The sequence below is a fragment of the Wolffia australiana genome, chromosome 10 (genome assembly GCF_029677425.1).
Source record: "Wolffia australiana isolate 7733 chromosome 10, ASM2967742v1".
NCBI classification, from domain to species: Eukaryota; Viridiplantae; Streptophyta; class Magnoliopsida; order Alismatales; family Araceae; genus Wolffia; species Wolffia australiana.
The window spans coordinates 16033063-16051447 of record NC_135844.1 but is presented as its reverse complement, the minus strand read 5'-3'; the positions used below and the strand labels follow the sequence as shown (position 1 = coordinate 16051447).

Below are 18385 nucleotides of genomic sequence, written 5' to 3'. Positions count from 1 at the left end.
AAGGGCTTAGGAGAACAAATGAACAGTAAATTAGGGTTATCAATGTCGTTTAAGGCTTCCAGTTTATGCAACAAAGCTTATATTTTCTTACGAGCAAATGGCGAATCCACTGATACAATAATGGCCATAATGAATTTCATTGATGGCAGAATAAGTATAAATCTATCTAGGAGGAGAAGAATAAAAATTACTTCGCCGATATGTCTCTTGATATTCATGATAAAGATCATGATCATGATAATTATAACTGCTTTCAGAATATTAGAAACTCATCGCATTGTAAGAAATTGCTACAGGATAAAGAGAGTAGGTATACCTATGAAATACACAGTTTTAACTTTCTCTACACATAAAAAATATATATGAGAATAAATAATAAGAATATAATTCATTAAATCAATGACACGTGCTACATGACCATGATGCCAGATGCAACAGTGTTTGGGTTAGCAATGGGATTTAAGGCATATAATCTATACACAAAAATTTATAATTTCCTGATCACAGAAATACAAGGGTCCAATCCATGGGGAGAAAATATCAAATGAGTTAATTTACTTGTTTAGTTTTATAATATTTATCTACATAATTTGACATTAATTATTCAAATAATCTAAGTGAAATTAAATTAAAAAAAGATGATCAAACTTGACTTTACTGTTTTTAGGACAAAGATGGAAGCCAATACATACCAGTGAGTGGCTGATGAACTCAAATGTTGTGTTTTAATTAGAGAATTATTGTGATTTGAGTGTCATGCTATAAATTCATATTATGTCAGTTAGTATATTATGTAAGAAATGGTTAATCCTCAGGGAACGCAGGTAATGAGATTGAATGATATCTAGGTGATGAGAGAGAAATATGCATGATTATAAGAAGGTGAGTTTAAACAAGTGATAAGCCTAAAAATGGTGTGATTAAATGCAAGTTTAATTGTGACATTTGTATTTCAGATTATGTAATAAATTTATAAAGTTACCTTATTCAAAATATAGAAAGTATAGAATGTGAAAGGGGTCGATCCACATGGAGGCAACTGTCCTTCAAATCTGAATATATTTTATGTATCTAGGAGCTAGAAATTGTACGGAATAATGGAATTCACAATAAATAGAGAGATGACTTCAAATGAGAGAAGGGGATTAAGCAATTTAAACCTTCTCTTGAAGATTCAGATTACCTGAATGATTGACAAAAATGGTTAGAGTGTTTGGGGCTTAATCCTCTTGAAAGGATCAATACCTAAGTGAAGAAATGGATGGAAAGAAATCCTAACCCTTCTTGATATTCATTCCCCATTGAGGGAATCAAGATCTTGAAGGGAAACACTATATAGGTGCTAACAAGATGTAGTTACTAAGATATTTTTATATAAATGAGATTCTAGAAATGGTGGATGACCTATTTTAGATTGCACTCTTAAAAAAGGTGATTCTATCCCCTCAGTAACTTCTTCTTGAGCATGAATATTTGTCCATGCTTGGATTTTTGGCAACAAACATGAAGAAGAAAGAAAGGGGAAGAAGAAACTCACCAGATCCGTCTGATAACTGCAAAAAAAGTTGACTACAAAAGCTTATTACATCCGTCTAACAACGTGCTATAATGATATGCATTAATGCCAATTATAACCAGTATTATCTCATTATTTATATGAATTTGATGCATGTTATCTGATACTTTTATCATATTAGCATTCGTTCCATTTCATCACCTTTCTGCTCATTTTCTTGAATTTATCATTAATATCATGTGATTTATAGGTTTGACTTTTCTCAAGGTCAAACCTTTGTGATTTAATCATTTTATTTGGAGTTTTATCATGGCAGGAAGCAGGTAAGAAATTTCATGGCTCTTTGTCGTTGCTCGCGGAGCATGTGATGGCGCACGCCATCGAAGATTGTCGACGACGTTGTCCACACTGCCGGCCATCGTCATCGAAGATCGGGTGAAATCACTCAAAGTTTCGCGTTTTGTTTTCTTCGTTCTTTCTCGTGTTTCATGTTTTCTCGTCTCGTCGTGTGTTTTCGTTGCATTCGCAACATGTCCCGTAGTTCCTTCGTCATCGTCAGGGGAAGGGATCCTTAGTCATTTTTGGATCCCCCTCCGTTATGCTCTTCTCCCTTGTTTCTCTTCTTTCTTTTATTTTTAATTTCCCCTTTTACATTGTAATGAGGGGGCCTAATATATAAGGCCCCCTTAATGGACCCCTTTCTTTCCTTTTGTTGACCCAAATTAGGGGCCCATTTTGATCTCCCCCTTTATAACAGAAGAGGGGGCGCCGTAATCCCTAAGACCAGGAAGAAGGAAAATTATGTTGTTGTTGTCTCTTGGTCTCACGTCCCCTTGAGAAAGGGAAGATCTAGAGGGGAGGAGAGTGAGGGCAAAGCACTGAATCGGGATAGGAGGCTGTTTAGGGTAATGGGGAAGTTACTGATCCAGTTCCCCTGCTTCCGTCCGTGTGCCACCCACAGCCTAGGAACCAGTGAACCACTGAGAACTGTGGAATCGCCTAACGGCCTCGATCGCTACTGTTTCTGCGAGTTGGTGATTGCACCCGCCATGTGAGGGTACGGGAGATTAGGGAATCGACCAACCCTCCCCCCTTTCTTCCTGCATCCGCTGGTGAGCAGCCAGCTGTCCAAAGTCGGCAACTGTCACAACTGGCAGCCTCGTTAGTTGGCGTCAACTATATCCGCGTTTGGGAACCTAGGGCTGCACCCGCCGTGCGAACAACGGATCTCTTGATCCTGGTCAACGCTCAGGACAGAAACCCTTACGTGAGCCAGTTGGAGGCATCGGCAAGGCGATAAGCATGATGACACTAGATGACTCAGGCTGGGGCTGCGACTTGACCCTCTACACCCCTCTCTCTCCTGGCATCACCGAGCCTGGGATGTAGGTCCATCCAAGCTGGTCAGGAACGAACTATGCCGAGGCTGAGAATTCTCGCTCCCAAGGGCCCCACCAACTTGGTTTGTGGACGCTGAGAGGATTTCATGGTGCGCCATTGGATCCTCACAACGGTGCATTCCCCCACCCTTAGGTTCTCCTCCGGCCGTTGCTAGGTCCCGCGAGAGTATAACTAGAGTACGTGGCTCTTGTGCTTCTGTTGGGACTTGTTGGATCACCCTCCCCTGGGTGCACATTGACTGCTCGACGATTTGCTCATCCCACGCTGCCAACTGATTGAGCGTACGTACCGCGCAAAAGGTTCAGATCTGTGCGGCTCCAAGCTAGCGCCCTCGTCAGTCTGGTTGATTCAGTTATCGCACTGACCGATCCGCTTACGAAGTCGTGCTTCCCCAATCTTGGTTAATTGTCTGAGCCCATCATTCGCTGCTCGCCCTCGCTCTCCTCCACTCAACCTGCTCCTGCCCAGTAACGCTAGTCGAGCCATCGTTCAACTCTTCGGCGCCTCTCTACCACACCCACTTCGACGACCACCAACCGTCGACGAATCCTGCACGATGAGCCACCGCCAATGGAGTACGCCGTCCTCTCTGTCGCTCGTTTATTTACCTTTTGTAGTATATTCTCGTCTTGACTCCACCGCGCTCGGGCTAGGTAGGTGAGAGAGGTTTGAGAGAAAACTATGAACAACATTTGAGTGACTTACCGGTACAGACGAGTACGTTCATTACGTGTGAGCCCTATGGATAGATTCTATTTGGCCGTAGATGCATTCGCCGATCCGACAAGGTTGGAGAGGCCACCGTTGCCGTCACCTGGCGACCCAGTCCAAGGTTGGAGCTCAGCGTCTCCTCGAGTTGGAGCTTGAACGTACGACACGTAGGGTACTCATCTTCGCATCGTAGTTACATAAGCCGTTAGGATTGCATCCATGAGACGACGACATCGTCGACGTTCGATACCATCATCCCTTATCGGCACCAAGCCATCATACTCGGTGTTGACTAGACGACGTTTAGACGATGTCCGACATCAGCATGGCACCATTTGAAGACTAGTGTGCTAAGTTTGGCACTGATTATGAATATCTAGATTTAGTGCTTTTGAAATGCAGGATGAATGAGTTTGAAGCCTTTTGAGGATAGAAAAAATAGTTCAAAGGTCGTATGGCTTCACTAAAGATGGCACCACGTGAGAAAAGCCACTACGGGCAGCCCCCACAAAGGCAGCACCAACAACAGAAGCTCAGCTTTTAGAAGAGTTGCGCACTTCACAGGACTCAAAGCTGTGCACTCTACCACATGCAGAGTCGCATGCTGAGCCTCGGGAAGAGCTGGGTCCTTCGGCACAATTGTGTGATGCACCGCGGAGGAGCGGCACACTTCGCCTAGGTAGAGACGCTCGCTCAGCCTCGCGGGTGGAGTCACCACAAAGGGAGGCGATGGCAGTTGAGGAGGCAGCAGTCGAGGCACCGGTGGCTGAGGAGGAGACGGTAGTGGCTAAGGCAGCGGCGGTTGAGGTCAATCGCGAGTACTGTGGTGGCCGCGTCACCAGCGGTGGGGGCAACGTCCTACGACGGCTGCACTTGCTATGTCAAACGCAGCAAGAATGGCCAGACCACAACAGCGGCGGTGACGGCCCCATGACAGTGGGCGTGTCCTCCTCCTTTCTCTTCCTCTCCCAAACCTAATGTTCTCTCTCCTCACTTTCTCTCTCCTTGTTTCCCCCTTTTTGTGTGGAGTGAGGTGGCCTAATCTGGGCCGATCGTCCCCTACTTAAGGGTGACCGCATGGGTAGGAGTGACTGCGATCAACATTAATAGCTGCCAAAAAAAACATGAGATATTATTTTTGATTTAAAAAAAAACCAAAGTTCTCTAGGTTTTTGGGCAAAATTGGAGAAGAAAGAGATCCTGTTGAGTTTAGGTGGTCCCGATAGTGAGATCCACTACCGGATTGCGACGAGAAACCATCAACGGTGAGTTCCATCAATGGAGAACAAAGGTCGAGCACCGGCTGCCACGTGTTCGACTAAATGCTCGGGCTTGAATCAGGGACTTCACGGTGAGGACAAACTTGATCCGACGTGCTTGGATCAACCGAATTGCACATTCAAGGTTAGTTCCAATGTGTTATGATGATATCTTCACTGATTTTGGTTTAATCTCAATCTTTAGTTTAAAAAGAACAAAAACACTTTGAATTCTAATTCTGACTTTCTACATTGGCAATTTCTCATCCGATATGAATCAGATTCTGACAAATTTGGATCCATTGGATATATGTCGCATCTGTCTTTGTCAATCTAAATGAGAATGGACACTTGAAATTACAAATAAACTAGAATGTGATGATGGTTCTCAATGGGAGAAAATTTAAAGTTGCTTGCACGCGTGATTTATCGATAAAAAATATGAATATGAAAGTCACTCAAGTCTATAAACTTGAGTATAATGCTACATGTACCATTGAATCCACCAGACTTTGGGATTTCAAATAATCATCACTCATTCCACTTCATCTCATGGAAATTATTCATATCGCATTGCATTTCTTATTTCATCACATATCTCATATTTAAGTTGCTCTATTTTTTTTAAAAAAATATAAAACACATTCTCTCTACGGTTTGACCCATCTCTCTCTTTTAACTTGGACATTTAGTGTTTGAGGTGAAAATAATGAGTATTATTGCATGATTATAATTTTCCACTAATTACTATTAAGTATGAACAAATGAATTATCGATTATCTTTCATTTGCGCAAGAATCCTTAACGAGTTATAATATTAGTAACCTCCATCAACTAATATATCATTTTTTGCAGTGTTGTGCAACAGGACTTATCTAAAAACATCTTCTCTAGTAACTCCATTACCTTAGTTAGTATTTTTTTCGTATTCTTTCTCAGGTCAATCTCCACTTAATGGAAAGGTGGACGATCCTATCTTGACTTCTTAATCACCATCATGTACTTCTTCTAGTGTCTGAGCAAGACTTATTTCGACACAATTTCAGAGGCTCGTAACTCCTAGTCAAAATTTAGTAGTACAGGATTCCTCTGGTGTCTTGCATCTAAGGACAGCATGTATAGTGTAGGAACAGAGAATGGGGTGCTGGGACAGGGAGTGGGGTTACTAACCAGGTACAGTGGGCATGTTTACGATCTATTATAGTCTGTGTTTGACGTTTACTAAAAACATGTTATGTAACCAATCAATTATATAGGGCCAGTCTTCTGGTCGATTAGACCCTCCAACCAAATGGGGACCTACTGGTTGGCGGCCATAAAACGAGCTGCCGAGAGTCCCCGTTCTGTTCAGCCTGACCCGGTTACCCAGTCCAAAATGTCCAATCCTACTAGTATGGTAGCAGTGGGGACTCTCCTCCCCCTCTTTCTCTCTTTCTCTAGCTCTTTCTCTATCTCTCTCTCTCTCCTCCGCTTCTAACTGGACTACTATCATCCGTTCATCATCTTTATGTCTCTATCGTTTCAAATCGTTATGTTCATTGTTCAGCGTTTACTAGACCCATCTTGCGTAATATTCTAATAGGTACACTTCCAAGTTTGTCCATAATCTATGAACCCCTTCTCCTTCCTCTCTGACTGATGATAATTCTTTTCCATAATCATGTACCATCGTCTCGTGTATTAGAACACTCCTAAGAGAGATTTACATGGATATTTACAGAAAACTTGAGTATATTACAATATTTCATACAGAACCAAATACAATATTACAAAGCCAAAACTGACGGCGATAGCATCCAACTTGCACCCCTTTCATACGTCATCTTATTTTACTACAACGTCGGTTGACTGTCAGGCACCGTCACTCACAGATGGCCTCCCTTGGAAGCCTTGTACTCCATCTGGGTACAGCACCTGCAACCGAAGCGAAAACAGCAAAGGAACCGGCACGGACGACCCCACGGCGGATAATGTCTGGGTGGGCCTGGATAGCCGTAGCCAGGACCCGGAAAGCCTCGCCCAGGACCCGGATAGCCGCGCCCAGGTCCAGGAAAGCCTGGCCCAGGACCCGGATAGCCTGGCCCAGGACCGGGGAAACTAGGCCCCGGTCCTGGAAAGCCAGGGCCAGGACCCCGAAAGCCCGGGCCAGGACCGGGTCCAGGACCCCGTCCACCCTCATACTGATTCACGTCAGCCTCTGCGCAACAACGAAGTGTTCGAAGTCAGAAGAAAAACAACCCACGAAAGAGGACAGCGGGTGAAGAAACATAACGTACTTGTTTCTTCATGCTTCAATTCGACGGCAAAGGAGACGATGATCATGGCGATCAACAGCGAAGCCAAAAGCGGCAAAGACTTGGAAGCCATTGTCAAGTATGATGAAGAAAGTGTAAAGAGAAGATGAGTATCCTTGGTTGACGTTCTGCACTATTTATAGTAGTGCTTACCCTGTCAGTCAACTGCGGACAGTTGCCGCGGACTTTATTAATATCATTCGATTCACAGAGAGAGAGAGAGGTTGTGGACGGAAGTCGCAGCCTTATCTTCATAGGGAATGCCCACAGAATGACCCGCCCAAGGGAAGTCCTTGAGAAGATACTTCTGTTCTGCATGAGATTTCGGGATGAAGTTTTAGGATCACTCCGTATTTTTCGTCCGTTAACCTGCCTATCTCTCTCGACCGTAGATGAGTACCCATTAACGAGCTAGAAAATCATCGAAGCTTATTGAACGACCTGATTCTGGATAATGTTTCTTAGGAAGCAGCGTCATATCAATGCCGGTTGTGTTTATTTCTTCAGACATGACAGTAGTGCTGAATGCTGTCGGCTGGCTGATTTCTATCTCGTCAAGATCGTCAATTACATCCGTGTCTGAAGTGAGTTATGAAAACTAACCATTCGTCAACGAAGTTGACCGCGGAGAAAAGAAGAGTAGGTAGTGGGTTTAATGATTCATGTGCCATTAAAAAAGCCAGCTCGTTTTCGCAGCCGAGTTGATCCATTCTTGCGTAAATACCCACAGAGAAAACCGCATCCTGTGGTTCGTTACCTGCTCGAATAAAATAAAGATGTTTGAATTCTCATCTACCAGTTGACCAGACGTAGAAAACTCATCTACTATGCTTCCCATTCCACTTCCATACTATCTGATGGCAGCCAGTGGTTTCCATATAGAATAATCAAATATCAGATTTCTACACTGCAGGCATACCCTTCAATATTTTTCAATTAATTTTCACGAATATTTAGCATTTTATAATTCATTTTCGACCATATAATCGGTAAATTTTCAATATCAAACTAATATTAAAGACATGTTCTTTCAAATTTCCATCTTTTCGATCAATATATGCTGCTATAGTTTTCTATCAAAAACCCCAATGTGAAAACTACTAATTTTATTTGATAAGGAAAATTTTCAGGCTGAGGTCAGATGACGTGCTCTTCGAGAATAACGAACAGCCCCAGGTCTCCATCCGCCGGGTTATTTCGAGGTCTATTTCCGTTGCGATTCTTGCTTAATAATATTTAATTAAGAATTATTGTTTTCGAAGGTTCTAGAAGGATGAACCTATCAAACTAAGAATCTCCGATCTGCGTGCACGTCAGATAAATTAAGAAGTCTTTGATTGTCAAGAGAAATAATAAGAAGTCCAGTAAATTTTTTTTTGCGCGTTATTCCTCCCTAGTATGGGTTTGCTTAAGTGAGCCAGCACCTCGAGCGCTCCTCTTTGGGGGTGTGCTCGGACCTTGTCGTACCAAATGGACTTACAATTACGCCGAGTTGTCCTTACCCGGACATGTGGCCGAAATGAGTAAAAATCTAATAAATTTCGTTTCGTTTTAGTTGCCTTTTAGAATAGTTTAAGGCCCAATCATATTTAGAATCGTTATCAGCGAATTCCCCCTTATTCAGAAAAAGGACGCATTGATTAGGCGAAGCATTTTTCTCAATTTCATCCTTAAAATCCAATAAAGAAAATTACCATTTAATTGCTTGTCAAGTTATGCTTCAAAATGGATAGAAAATAGTAAGAACAGTAATATTCATGGATTACACGATAACTGAGTTTCTTATGAAATAATTAAAGAAAATACAGTTTTTGTGAAGTTAAGATGCCTAAGTTACATGTTACAACCATCGGTGGCGTTTGACGAAACAACTATGCTTACCCTCTACTTGATTTGGTAACATGGATTTATTTGACCTCATTCGTTGTAATATCTTGACGTCCATACAACATCACTAGGTTTCCGTGAATTACTTTCCTCTTAATGCACGCAGTGGTCTATGGAATTGGCTTCAAATTACTCGATGCAGAGGAGACGCAGGATAGAGGGGGGAGACATATATATGGGGGGAGGGGAGAAGACTAGGATAGGAGAGGTAGGAAATGGGATAGAGATGGAAAATAATAAATAGATGAATCGATCTGGGTAGACAGAAGCAGGAATAGGGAAATAAATAATGATATTCCAAGAGGAAAAAAATACAACGAATAAGAAGGGATACTCAGAGAGATAAAGAGAAGAAAATATGGACAGGGAAAAAGAGATTTCAATAAATAATCATCCACCTCCGTCAAAAAATATCAGGAAGGTTAAGCGTCTTTCAGTTACCCAAAAGTTGAAACCTTTATCTGATATCACTCTAAAGTTTCGAGCTCTGCTGATAAAATTTGCTTCGTCCGTTGCCATCTGCATTATCATTACAACTGCAACTGTTTCAATAATTTTAAAGTATATTTGACAAACACACCGATTAATCTTTTATTAAAAATAAATAAATAACTACTTAGATTTTAATTTAAAGTTATATGCAGACATGTCATTTGAGAAGCACATAGAATGAAAATTTATTTTGAAAACAATAAAATGAAAATTTATTTTTAAAAAAATTATAGTCATTTACATTCATTTTAATGTGTATTTTCTCATAATTTTCTGAAAACTGGATTACAGTTGTATGAATTGAATATGATGAAATGACTCAGAATATACTGTTACTGACAAAGTACGAGGCACACAAAGTTGAGAACTGATACTCAGAATTTGTGGCAATGAAGTGGATGGAGTGACATCTTGGGGAAACCTTCTTTAGGGGAGTAGAGAACAGAAATAGATTCTAATGAAGTCAGCCAGAGGTAAGCAACATGGTTGTGACGTACCGAGGAGATACATGGAGGAGTGACTCTAAAATGAGCATGGATGTATGGTGTACATACATGATCTGTAAGTGATATATTATCGCACCAATGGCTAAATGATTATATAGAGTGAATTGAACTGCACACAATGCATGATTACAAAACTGTGCATCTCTGAACTAGGGTTAGAAAGATAAGACCAGAAGAGAGAATGTGAACTGATATAGCACTAATAATATAAAAATTAAATGTCTACAGTATGGATACAAATCATTCAGCAACTAACCCTTCATTTAATGCATGTAGTCACCACTTTATTCCAGCATATTTTGGTCATATCTTTGTGTCTTGTCATTGGTTCGCTACAGAATCTCTCTCTCAAAATATCTATCCATCTATAACTAGGTCATAACTCTCACCCTCTTGAATTTACAACACAAAAAATCTACTTGTACTATGTTGAGAATTTGATATGCGAAGTGTTAAGAAGAAGGCGCGTTAGCGGTAGAGCAGAGGAGACGGTTAGGATAACGAACTTGAAACGCGGAGCCCGAGCGGCCGGCAAGCGAGTGGTTATTGGCAAATAGCGCCCTAGTTGATGGCATTCCTCTCTGCGGCTGGCACTCGAGGAACCACGGGGCACTCCATACAGAGCAAGCAAGTCTTAGGGATGAGACGCCCGCGCAAGGACCTCAATTCTCATTAGGAGGTTCTGCAAGAAAGGACCTATGAAAGTCGGGGCAACCCCGTCCCCCTGGCAACGCGTATAGTGTCCAGAGGGAGGAGTTTAGAGGCCTTATAGTAGCACGGACCTCCTTTTTATTTCTAGGTCATGCGAAGGGAGCCAGTCCAAGATCGTACGGTTATTCTACAAAGACAACAGACGTTTTGGCTAGGCGCCACTCTCTTTCTGAGTTATTCCAGCTTCTTCATTTGTGCCACGGTGAACGAACAAAAAAGAGGGCCGTCCCAGCTAGAGGTAGTGAAACTACAGCAGTGATTAGCATCACCTCTTCTTGTTCCTTTTAGTCTGTAACGAGTCCGGGAAGCCTGGAATCATCAATCTGAGGCGCTTAGGAGCGAAGAAGCGATGGAGTGGCAAGGTTATGTTATTTTTCACATAAGAAGTCAATGAATCAACGATTCATGCAAGGCGCGAGTGAGCTATGAGCAGGCGCGACGGCGCGAGTGATCATGAGGTATAATAGATACTATCCAAGGTTCATTTGTAATCCATCACATTTATCTCCCTCTGACTTGTTGGGTTATGTAGTTTGGTTCATCCATGAAAAACACATTCCATGGATGCGGAAGCATGGTCGATCGATTCTCGATCGATTTATAAAACAAAACGTTGTAGTACCTTTTGGGGAACACGTTCCACCCTTGACTTTGTCGTTCCGAGATCGTTCTGAAGCCGTTCACGCGTCCGACCTCTAGAAGTATCCACGTGATCACTCGGAGCTTGGATCTCCACCTCTTCTTCTTCAGTTCTTCTTGAGAACCTTGAAGATCTCCTCACCATGAAGACACTCTTCCTTGGAAGTGTAGAAGAGAGTGGAGAGGGGAGGGGTTCTCAAATTAAACTTGCATGGGTATCTAAAATGAGACCCCTTTCCCCCTTTATATTTCACTTAAGGTTTTTCTCAAAAAACCCTCCAAAGAAAAATATATCCACCAGTGCCCTTATGACCTTGTGCATGTGACCCTCTAGGCCCATGTATCGTTCTAGTTAATAACTTAAATGGCCCAATAACATTTATTGACCAACCTTATTAATTAACTATATCAACATATAGATTAACTAAATAAGGATCGATTTAACCCAATCGATAGGTTAAGTTTCCAGCCCGTGGGGTGCCAAGCTACACCTCGTGCTCTAGAAGATACCGAGTAGTCTCGAACTCTCTCATGGAACCTTTACCATCATCGGTTTCCGTATATGTATAATCTATCATCCGCGCGAGACTCTTGAACGACTTAGAGCATGGTTTATCGTCAAACTCTAATCCGTCATTCGATTAGTACTAATGCGTAACGGGGATCATTGGAGAACGCCTTCTCTAATATCCTCACTACCCTGGCCAGGGATTTTTCTTGCATCGTCTTCCTCGAGTCAATCTCCTCTTATACCGAGGGCGGATGATCCCGTCTTGACCACTCAATCATCTCCGTAAGCTTCTTACTACATCCAATCTATAACTTATTTGAATCCCATGATTAGAGACTCATATATCACAGTCAAAATGTAGTCGTCCGCTTACGAGATGTCCTTGGTGTCTCAGGTCAGTGGATCACTTATACAACCGTGACTTGAATCAACCTGATTGACGTTTAGGTATAATACCATTCAGGGATTCATACGGATCAATTCAGTGAACTCTTTCTCCAAAGAGCACCCACTATCTGTCCTTGGTGTCTCCACACTAATAGCCACAGGATCAGCTATACTTATCGAATAAGTAGGATCAGCTAGTGCTATTATACCCGGATAATTCGATGTCCATCTCGACTATCCTCGAATAGGAATATTTAGAATACATGTTTAAAGACTAGTGATCACTGTATTATGATCTCATCATAATTCACTTTGTCATTGCACCTATTCATGGACTTCATTATAAACATCACACAAAATAATAATGAATGCAAATAATTTATTCAATGAACTTAAATAATCATGGTAGTGTGATTGGCTTGACGGCCACATAATATCCATCATGACTATCAAAAAATTTTCAGTAATATGCCTAAGAAATTTAAAGAGACAACCAAAAAATACAGAATATAAATTTCATTCCTTGTAGAATAAATTTTATTTGATTGTAATATCCCTATGTATTGTCCCCATTAGTGGTATCCCTTCCATATTGGGGACTTTTCAAAGCAATTGAAGGTTCAAAGTTTATAGGGGAAGCAATAATTTTGAGAGTAGGTTGGGTAAATCATATAATGCATTGGTAACATTTTTATTTACTTTTTTATGGGAGCTGTAAAAAGGATTCCATGAAAAAAGAATCCGAAAGAAAGAATGTCTTAGAGCCCATAGTTTTACTTGTAAATGAAAATATTATTCGATCATCAGGAAATTTCCCAGAGATTATGGATGATTTAAAGTAATGTAACATGCATTACAACATTTTTGTTAATTTAACCTACAGATCCTATAATTCAAAATCAACTAGTTAAAATAAAATATTTGTGTATTAGTGAGATTAATGATGTCGGACGTCATCGAGGACATTGTCTGGTCGGCATCGAATATGATGGCAAGGTACCGAGAATGGATGGGGATGGTATCGAATGTTGATGGTGTCGTCGTTCGACGGGTGAAACCCTAATTGGGTAATGTAATTACGATGCAATGCAAGGTGCGCCTAGATTTCATACTTGCATGAGCCAACTCATGGGAGGTGTCAAATTCCGAGTTTGACAGAGTCGCCTGGTGACGGCATTAGTGACCTCTTGACCCCATCGGAGGGGACGAAGACGACCATGATGCCGAACGGAATCTATCCGTAGGGGGCCAAGCGTGATGGGCCGGCTTGGCCCATACTAGTATGACACTCAAGACGATCGTGATTCATGCTCAACCTTTCTCTCTCACCTATATATAACCCGAGCGCGGTGGATGCAGTCAGAAAATATACTGCAGACAATAATGCGATGGGCGGACAGAGAGACAATGTACCTTGTCGGCTACGGCACATCGATATTCTCTGCGTTGTTGCGTCCAGCGTGATCATGGGTGATGTCGGTGGCGGGAGGAGCCAGAGAAGGGACCGGTGTGGTCGACAGTCTTCAGACAGGAGCGGACTGTCAGGATTCAATTGTTGAGGGTCCAAGGGCCGGTCGGTGCACCAAGGAGCCGAACTGTCTCAGTAGGTAGCGCGGTGGAGCCCATCTGTCCTAGCGGGGAGTGACTTGTTGAGCACTGCCGTAGGGATCGATTGCTAAAGGGGGTCGGTGTTGCAGCTGGTTAATGCCGCGGTTGACGGAGTGCCACGTTGGACAACAGCAGAGCAGGCAGGCAGGGAAGGGAGTGTTGAGATTTCTTGGCCATTGCACAATAAATTCTGATAGACAGAGATTGATGAAAGAAGGAGAAAGAAGAGAACACCAAGAAAAGAGCAAATTAGATCGTTATTTTCCTCAAAGAATCACCGTACATTGGTTGAGAATATATAGAATAGTTTGTATATGTCCGTTGGAGCTACCCCAACGGTTTTTCAAATAAGTTCGTCTGTTTTCTATCCCAATCGTTATAACCTCTTCCGGTGCACCGATCCCGTCCGTTAGATCGGTATCGTGTACCTGAATGGCTGTTTAAATCTCGATCGTTATAACCTCTTCAGGCGCACCAATATCGACCGTTTGTTCAATATCGTGTACCCTTTTAAATCTCGACAGTTATAACTCTCTGAGTGCATTAATCCTGACCATTCATTCGGTCTGGCTTTGTTCCTATCTATGTTCGTTCCTATTCTATCTTTGATCCTAGGCTATGTTTAATCCTACTCTATGTTTGAACCTATATTTGATCCTAATTCTAAGTCTCTAATGAGTACATAATATATGATTAATTTTACTATCTAATCTTAATTAAGTCCTATCGAGAGCTTGCCAATTGTTGAGTCTCCATAGCTTGTCTTGACAAATTTGGCGAGTTGAACTCCTCTTCACAGGGAGCCCCATCATAAATCCCACTCACAGGCTCCTAGGCGAGGCACGGGCCACACCAGGATGGTTCTGATGATTCATCGTGGGCCATTGGACGTGAGCAAGTCGTTGCTCAAGCGTCGTAGGACTCTTACGATTTTCCACTCAAGGGCATAAAGTGACATCTCCTGACCGATAAAACGGCATTTTCGATCAGAATCCCGACCGCTGGGTGGGTGGTCATTCCGGTTTCCTGATAACGTGAACGCCCCATGCAGCGTCGGTCAAAGGAACTCCATCCCACGACCGCGGTCAACCACATCACATTTTAGGCGATGGCACCATCGGCCTGGGCCCGACACCGACGCAGGAGTTGCATCACACGGGAAGGAGAGGGAAAATATGGCAGAGGGGAGGGGGAGGAGTGTCAGGTGCCATTAGAGAATGTTTGCTCCTTCCCTCTCAGCCAAGATCTTCTTCCTCCCAACACACCACCCTCCGACAATCTCATCCTTCTTCTTCTAGGAGGTGGGACTTGCTTTCTTTAACAACTTCTTCTAAACAAAAAAAATCCGAGGACTCTTAGGGCACCCTTCTTCCCTTATAAAGAAGGGATAAATGGGCCCTAAGATGACACAAAAGAGAGGGAGTGGAGAGAGGCTGATCCACTAAGGGGCCCTTATAGTATGGGTCCCCTATTACAAGAGAATAAAAATAAAAATAAAAAGGAAAGGGAGTGAGGGATGGGGAAGTAGTCCAAGTGCTTAGGCTCCCACCCCATCCTAAAACAGAATTAAAAAAGGAGCACACACACAAGAAAACGCTAACATAAACTGAAAGCATTTGACGAACAAATGCGAATAAATGGAATAAAACCAACAACCGGGGTATTTGAAGCTGGGCGCCTTCACAGTCGCCTTGGCATGCTGGCTGGGTTGAACATGAACCGGCGATGGTGCTGGTGATGTTGTTGGCGTCTCCGAAGACGCTTCTGGGAACTCAGACTGCATCTAAAACGTAAACATAAATATTATGTTTTTGCGTATATTCATGCTTATAATAAAGGTTAAGTGAAATGAGCGGAAGAAAGGAACATAAAATAAATCAAATAAGCAAATGATATAACTATATCTGAATGATGGGACACACCAACAGAGAGAGAAATATTAAGAAAGAAGAAGAAGAAAAAGATAATTTCTTAACCTTTACCCAACCACTATGGAATATGGGAAACATGAAAAGAAACCGCAAAACAAAGAGGTAATGAAATCATGAATGAAATTTCCAGTCTGATTTAATCAAAAAATTAAGATGGTTTTTGATCATGAAAATATCAAATTTATACCTGAGAAAATTCTAGAAAAATGACTTAAAAAAAAATAATTTTTTGCATCTGTATACACAATATTTCCAAATCTAAATTCATAACCAATTATGTTTTTTAAAAAATTCAAAGATATCATGTATGGATTTTTGAAAATTTTCAATCTAAAACATAAATATAAAAAATGAACGTGCAAAAGTTTTGGTTGGAAAAAACGATATCGTAGGATGTAGTCCAAGACTAATATAAGATATTGTACAATGGCTGTTAAACGCATGTAGTTTCATGAAAGAATGGTCACACCGGTGGCTTCAGGTGGGATTAGTCACCTGAAATTCTTAATGGTTGTGAGGACTTGAGAGACACAAGTGCAGGAGTCACTCGCATGATTAATGAATAGCCACCACAAGGTGGATGTTCAGTTGCCACTATGGCTGTTTCTACGAATAAAGCAGTTATGTTGGCGATTAACACATGCCCAACAAGGGGCAGCCTTTGCAGATATCGCTTTGGCAGTTGATTTATTTGAATTTGTGCCTAAAGTTGTGGGCAGACCTATAGAGACAGTAGCAGTAAATCATAGTGTGAATTTGGAAAGAATAACAGAACATTTACAACTGGTAGACATGGTAAAACTTTGAAGGTTGTGGTAGAAAAGGTGGTCTGATGGTGGGTGAAGCATTTTAAAGTATATATGGATAAGGATAAACACCATTTTTCTCCAATGATGGAAGTTCAAACTCATCAGTAGATGTTGGTAATATGTGGAGGGGAGCAAAAGCTCCTTGGCCCTGAGGGATGCTTAGGGCATCCATATTTACATCACTCATAAGCCAGAACGTATACAAGCTCTTGCCTGAAAATCAGGCTTCTGCACTTACGAGAGCATGCAAAGGTGATGATAAAAAATAATGTTTTAAAAATCAGACAAGAAGGTTCTATATATTCATGCATCAAGAATGTTTCCTATGATAAATTAGATCTTATCTTGAGATCCATATTTGGAAGAAAGGTACAATCTTGAGAGTTTAGATAGATCAGGAAAACGAGAAACTACTTTTCATGACATATCATTGCATAAATTTAAAAGTCATAAAACGTGATCTAGTTTAAAGAAGTCATGGACTGCTAGATATGTTTTATTCAGGTTCTGGATATCCTTCTTTTTTGTTTGTCCTGCATCACTAGTGCATCTAATGGCATGTGCACATCCTTTTTTACCACTTGATATAACACATGTTCATTTAATTCAGTTGAGTAATATTGCCTAAAATCTTCTCAAAACACATGTTAATGCAGCTTACATCAAAGAGTATGCCATTTGTAGATCATACCAAGGAATTCCACTCATAAATCAACAACCACACAAGTCATTTGTTTTGGTTATCCGCAACATTTGAAAAGTTTGGCTCGTACAAGTTATCATATTTGTGACATAATTGAGCTCAATATTCTTTCGCGCTCAATGAAATAAAAATGTCTTAATCTCTGACTACATAGTTTCTTGCGAGTCTGAATAGTGACCAACACTTAGAGGTTTTGGTTCGTTATTTAAACATCATCAGTTCTTTGTATTCTGCACGTGATAGATCTTAAGTTGTGAATATTTTATTTATTTTTTATTGCGTGTCTGTATATTTAATTGCATAGTTATAAGCTCTCAAAAGTGACAATGCTAAATAGCATACAAATAGTACTATTGGAACTACTTATGATTTAATGCTATTATACACAAGTTTTTGTGTTTTTCTAGTACTTATGAAAATGAAATATCCAGAAATAAAATAGAAAAATACTAAAATGTAATTCTGAACTTGGATAAAGAGTCTGTTGTAACTTTGAATGACTTGGTAATAAGTGAAGGGATATCTTCAAACTCACACTCAAAATATAGAAATCATAATAGTTATCTTAAATTTCTAATGATTATTATCTTCTTACTTAGATAAATATTACCTTATGTTTCTGTTTGTGTATTTTGATCATTAAATAAATAAACGTAATCTAAAGTCAATATCTTCATATCAATTTTTTGATGTGTCTGTTTAACAATGATTTAGTATGTCCTTTCTAAGTAATACCTCAAATATTAGAAAGAAACAATGTCATTATGAATGAGGTGAATGTTGTAAATATATGTGTGGTGAAGGGGATCAAACGTTCAATATCTCATTGCACGTTTACTACTATAATGTATTCCCGATAGTGTATGTGTGATATTTACAATAAAGTCCATGAATACATGATTGAACTTGGTAAATAATGACGATATGGTAATACGGAGATCACTAGTCTTCAATAATGTCTTCCAAATATTCTGATTTCAAGGCTATGTAAGAGGGACATCAAAGTATCGTGATATAATA

General features: G+C 40.9%; 1 protein-coding gene across 1 annotated transcript; it reads right to left on the bottom strand.

Annotated features, from left to right (window-relative positions):
- Window positions 1-6600: 6600 nt before the first annotated feature.
- On the bottom strand, window positions 6601-7306 carry LOC144708613 (uncharacterized). The gene is made up of 2 exons (XM_078582017.1): window positions 7164-7306; window positions 6601-7084 (listed from the first exon to the last, which is right to left on the bottom strand). Exons 1-2 carry the CDS (start codon window positions 7252-7254, stop codon window positions 6753-6755), a joined length of 423 nt encoding a protein of 140 aa, XP_078438143.1. The 5' UTR covers window positions 7255-7306; the 3' UTR covers window positions 6601-6752.
- Window positions 7307-18385: the final 11079 nt, after the last annotated feature.